The sequence below is a fragment of the Vollenhovia emeryi genome, unplaced genomic scaffold, assembly GCF_000949405.1.
Source record: "Vollenhovia emeryi isolate VEMERY1.0 unplaced genomic scaffold, V.emery_V1.0 DF939191.1, whole genome shotgun sequence".
In the NCBI taxonomy this organism is placed as follows: Eukaryota; Metazoa; Arthropoda; class Insecta; order Hymenoptera; family Formicidae; genus Vollenhovia; species Vollenhovia emeryi.
Window position 1 is genome coordinate 383,352 of NW_011967175.1, and position 5,322 is coordinate 388,673.

A 5,322-nucleotide genomic window follows, 5' to 3' on the forward strand; every position below is an offset into this window, starting at 1 on the left:
CCTCGCGACGTAATGCGAGGGATGCGACATACGTCTACAATTCTTTGCGCGTTGACTTTCGACACCGACTTACGTCTCACGACGGAATCGTAAGCGGTTACGACAATCTTACTGATGAAGCCCCAGATGCCCCGATACCCTCGTCTGGAGGTAAAAATCTCATGAAAATTATTTCGCGCGTACGCGGCCAACTGACGCCATCCTGTGGCGGCCGGCGACGCTACAATTGCACGGAATTTACTTGACGAATTTGTCGCGCATTCGCATTATTGATGAAAAAACAATATCTAGCGGCAGATTTTCTATCGGGCGCGCGTCTAGGGCTTCTGCGCTGTGCGGGCCTTTGAGTCGAGTTGACCCGATGATCCGAGAGGCAAAGGTCAATGGAGGTCTTGGCGCCCGGGCGCGCGGAGGCGGTCGATATGCCGAACTCCCAGAGTCCGCGTGTGTAACGATTTATACTCACGTCGCGCCCGACGCCTTGCGAGATACCTTGTGGCGGCTCTTCGTGCGCGAGAGTCCCTTTCGTATCGCGAAAATCGCGGCAAATAGAAGGACACGAATTTCGTTGCCCGCCGCGACGCCCCTCCATTGCTAACCGACGCCGAGCGATATTGCGATATTGCGATTCTCGAAGTATCACGAGAGCGGGGCGTTGATTGGCTCCCCCGCTGCGACCAGCTCGATTGCATCTCGAAGGTCGAAAGTGCACCTCGGTGCGAGAGTGTAGAAACGGGTGCGGAGAGTGCAACTCGAAAAGGAGCAGGGACTCGATGTATAAAAATTAGATTTTCGAAATATCGCGATGACTGTTAAAGACGGTACGAGAGATGCGTCGCTGTAGGAAGTACGATAGACTGAGCAGCTAATTACCCTGGTCTAATTACCGATTATAACGTGGTATCCTAGGCGCGGTTCGGTGCGGGTATCTCTATCCCTCCCCCCTCTCGGTCGTCCCACGCGTGCCACCCGGGGAGCGAACGGACGCGGGTCGCGGGGGAACGGGTGTCGCGCGGGTGAGGAGAGCGCGCTAGGCGCCAGGCAGGATGTCGCTGTAACCGCGTCGTATGCCGCTCGGCGTCTTCGCGCATCTCGGCGAGAACCCGGCGCGCCCGGAGAGCAGAGGATCCCGCGGTCGCGGCTGCCGCCGGGGGGCATAAGGTGAAACCGCGCCCGCCCGCCGCTCGCGTTGGCGCGAGGCGACGCGATTAAATGAGACGGGGCAGTACTTGGTCAGGTACTACGTCTGGTGCGCGAACATGTCTACGGAGGCCGCCCTGAGCGACGTGTCGAACGTCGCGTCGCGGCTGCTGAGCCTGCGGCTGGCGGCGCACGCCGAGGACGAGCGCGACGCGGCCGAGAACGCGGCGGCTGGCGGCTCGACGGCGGCGGCCAGCGTGGCCGACAGCGGCAACGGCAGCAGCGGCGGCGGGGCGTCGCCGTTGCGGGAACCGCTGCGGAACATCACCCTCTCCCGGGCGCGGCGCGCGCTCAACTTCGTCGGTGACGAGGACCAGCCGCAGAGCTCGTCGTCCGCCGCGCGCAGCGAGGCCTCGTTCGCCAACAGCGACAAGTAAGCGATCTCACCTCGATGAATGCCCGAGTGCCGCGCGCGGAGAGTAATTAATAGCGAATTCGGCAGCTTGCACGAGTAGGCCTGTTCGGAGTCTGCCCTTAGGCCTGGTCTGTCACCCAGGGAGGAAAAGGATCGACATGTAGTTCCGACTTCTGACTAACAGCTCGTTGTGGACAGGGTGTTATATTTATGGTCACCTCAAGTACACATCCAGAAACTATGATACGAATGTTATACATTTGACTGGCCAAGAAGTATGTCAAAAAGTGTTTAAGACGATCCTTGAATATAAGAATCGAAAACTAGTCTCAGTGCGCGCTTGTACAAGCTGCCGATTCGTTACAAAATAACATATTGCATCAGAGAATCGCTCGTCCGAATTTTCTTTCCCCCCCGAGTATCAACATGATCTTCGGCGAGATGGTTAGCACTTGTTATTTGACGTAGTCTTGTTGGTACTTTCAGCCGGCCACCCATTAATGCGGCGAATACATCGTATTTGGAAGGACGAGCGCAGAATAACGCCACTCTGGAGAACTCCACCACGCAGAATCAGCCGGCGGTCATGTACAACTGGCAAGGTACAAAGGCGACGATGCGCGAGAGGATTGTATTCCTCTTTAACAATGAGATACTATCAGACGTGACCTTTCTGGTGGGGCGAGGGGCGCAGCAGCAGCGCATACCGGCCCACAAACTAGTCCTGTCCTCTGGAAGTGCCGTATTCGACGCGATGTTTAACGGAACGCTTGCGACAGCTTCTTCGGAAATAGAAGTACCTGATGTCGAGCCCGCCGCGTTTTTGGCGGTGCTCCTTTTTCTATACACTGATGAGATACAGATAGATCCTGAAACTGTGATGACGACGCTGTACACCGCCAAGAAGTACGCGGTGGCCGCTTTAGAGAAGCATTGCGTTGATTTTTTAAAGAATAACTTGACGAGTGATAACGCTTTCTTGCTGTTGACGCAAGCCCGCTTGTTTGACGAGCCGCAGTTAGCCTCGGTATGCTTGGACACCATAGACAGATTCACGACTGAGGCCTTCAATGCAGATGGATTCACGGATATTGATATTGATACATTGATGATAGTCTTAGAGAGAGATACTCTTCGCGTTAGGGAATCTAAACTGTTCCAAGCTGTTCTAAGGTACGCTCCGACGCTGTGGAACGTGTACCGTTCATTCTGTAATGCTCACATTTCTGAGTAGGTGGTCAGAAGCCGAGTGTGTAAGGCAGCAGTTACCAGTCAGTCCGGAAAATCAACGTCTGGTCTTGGGCGATGCTTTGTCTTTGGTTCGTTTTCCCCTTATGTCTAAGGAGGAGTTTACAGCGGGTCCAGCGCAGTCTGGACTGTTAAATTATTCAGAGGCTAGTGTCGCAACATTCTTTCGATTTGTACCTTACGTCATGCTAATTGTTACATCTTTGTAAGATGAAACGTTTACAATTAAATGTTACAGGTCTTATCTTTATTCTCATATTTTATACTGAATCCCAAGCCTTCGGTGGGGTTTCAAACGATGCCGCGGTGTTGTATGACAGGCAAGGAGCAGACTGTATGCAGGTTTCAACATACAAAGAGTAGATGGGGATATTTTGGAACTAGCGATCGCATACGGTAAAAAATTTATAATCCGCAATAACATGGTTAAACGTTGGAAATGACGAGTGCAATGGGGCATTTTGATACTTGCAGATTTAGCGTGGACAGACGTATCTTTCTGCTTGGCTATGGAGTTTACGGTAGCACGCAAGAGCCAGCGATATATGAGGTGACAGTCGAATTAATTCACACTGCGTCGGGAAAAGTGATAGCTACAAATGCAACAAGTTTCAGCTGTGATGGATCAAAGTACACATACCGTCTAATGTTTAAAGAGTTAGCGGAAATCTTACCAAATACGATTTATACGGCATCAGCAACTTTCAAGGTTGTGTCACGTTGTACACTTGCTGCTTTAATATCTGTGCACAGTATGGGATTTGTGAGAAATATTATATATCTCTTTTTCAGGGGCCATACTCATATTATGGCACAAAAGGAATGAAGACCGTGCTGGTGGATTGTGATTCGGGAAACGGGAAGGTGAAATTCAAATTTAGCAGCGAGTTGGGAGATAATAATGGCACATCTACCGACGAAGGTCAAATACCCGAGCTTATCTTTTACACGTAATATCATTCGCGTATAATGACATTCCTGGTACTTGCTTGACTGAATATCAGATAAATTATATAAATCATGTATGAAGTATGCCGGATTTTGTCAATTAATATATCTTGTGATCGTTTAAAGCAGACTTGATTTAAAGAGGTGATCTGTGGCCATGCCAAAGGAGTTAACCCAAGATTCTTTCATAATTTCTATAGATGATGGTTTCACTGAATAATAAGATTTGGTAAATTCAACACTTAAGAGATACGCAAATCTTATAATAGTGTCCCCGCAATACATCAAAACGATGCTACTGTATGCATTTTGATCTTTTGGCAAATACGGAATGTACTATTCATCTTTCAGATATTTAAATATTAAGATTGTTTGAATATATTACCTGTAGTTGATACGTTAATTATTGATTAATTATACAAGTAAGGTCGATGTTTAGAATTGGAGATGTATAATCTATTTTTCTATCGTTTTAATTGAGATCTGTGTAAACCAAAAAAAAATATATAGTTGTATAACAAATGTTGAAAAAGATCATGAAAATAAGTGCAAGAGGGAGGGACATTAAACCATGTGCACGCTCTGATTTCGCCTAAGCATTTCTCGTTCGGAATATGTATCTTGGCATAATTTCGGATTGTGAGTAGTCAAGTATATAGCACTTCTCAATGCAAAGGTAATTAACGCAATAAAGCCTAAAGCATGTGGAATATTTTTTAGTAAAAGTTAGTATTTTGGTAGTCACAGTGCGCAAAGCAATGTAGAACCCGGCGGGATCTTGTTACTGCAATTAAATACGAAAAATAGTCAAACGAAAGTAATATAAAACACCATTTTTTTTATTCTTCTCTAATGATGAAGTACCTTTATCTATTTATTCGATCGTTTAGTTAAATTTTCGTGGAATTTTTATGTATTCCCGTAACGAGCCGAGAACACACATTTACGGTTTGATTTCTATTAATAATGAATGGTGCTAGCTGATGAGATAACATTGTTATCCTTGGCATTTTTAGAGATAAGCGTACTGCATAGGCATACAAGTCCGATATTGTTTTTCCTCGAAATAGCGCGTACATACCCTTTCGTTTGTGATTATATTTAATTACAAATAGAAAAAGATGTACATGTAATGTTAAATAATTAAATAGATTTATTCCGCAAACTATTTTTCTGCGACATTAATACTGCCACCCTCTTTAACGTGTCTTATTGTTGGCTCTTTGTTTTACTAGGATAGATCGTCTATTAAAAAATATACATTCCTTAACGAGATCACTTTCTGTTATCGACGAGATAATATATTAATATTAAACGGAAAGGCTTCTTACCGATAAGACGTACTTCTAGAAAAGTTGTAACTCATTGAAAAATTCTACACATTGCTCCCTTTGGAACTCGTATAGTGGCTCTTGCAGGCCAACGTGACACGCGACTATCCAATGAGCGTACAGGTTTTATGTGATAGTGCACAGTTTTCCCGTAAAGCCTGTACGCCCATTGGATTATCGCGCGTTGCGTTGTCGCGCTGGTCTGCTAGATAGGAGCCACAAAGGCCTATGTTCACGATG

At 46.8% G+C, this 5,322-nt stretch overlaps 1 protein-coding gene across 1 annotated transcript; it reads left to right on the forward strand.

Moving 5' to 3' along the window:
• Positions 1–1,244: 1,244 nt before the first annotated feature.
• On the forward strand, positions 1,245–4,335 carry LOC105562290 (BTB/POZ domain-containing protein 1-like). The gene is made up of 6 exons (XM_012013025.1): positions 1,245–1,573; positions 2,042–2,728; positions 2,790–2,949; positions 3,042–3,199; positions 3,278–3,512; positions 3,596–4,335. Exons 1-6 carry the CDS (start codon positions 1,260–1,262, stop codon positions 3,755–3,757), a joined length of 1,716 nt encoding a protein of 571 aa, XP_011868415.1. The 5' UTR covers positions 1,245–1,259; the 3' UTR covers positions 3,758–4,335.
• Positions 4,336–5,322: the final 987 nt, after the last annotated feature.

Coding starts and splice junctions, on each gene's coding strand:
- LOC105562290 (XM_012013025.1), top strand. CDS start 1,260: ATGTCTACGGAGGCCGCCCTGAGCGACGTGTCGAACGTCGCGTCGCGG. Junction 2,729..2,789: donor CTGTTCCAAGCTGTTCTAAG/GTACGCTCCGAC, acceptor ATTTCTGAGTAG/GTGGTCAGAAGCCGAGTGTG. Junction 3,513..3,595: donor CGGCATCAGCAACTTTCAAG/GTTGTGTCACGT, acceptor TCTCTTTTTCAG/GGGCCATACTCATATTATGG.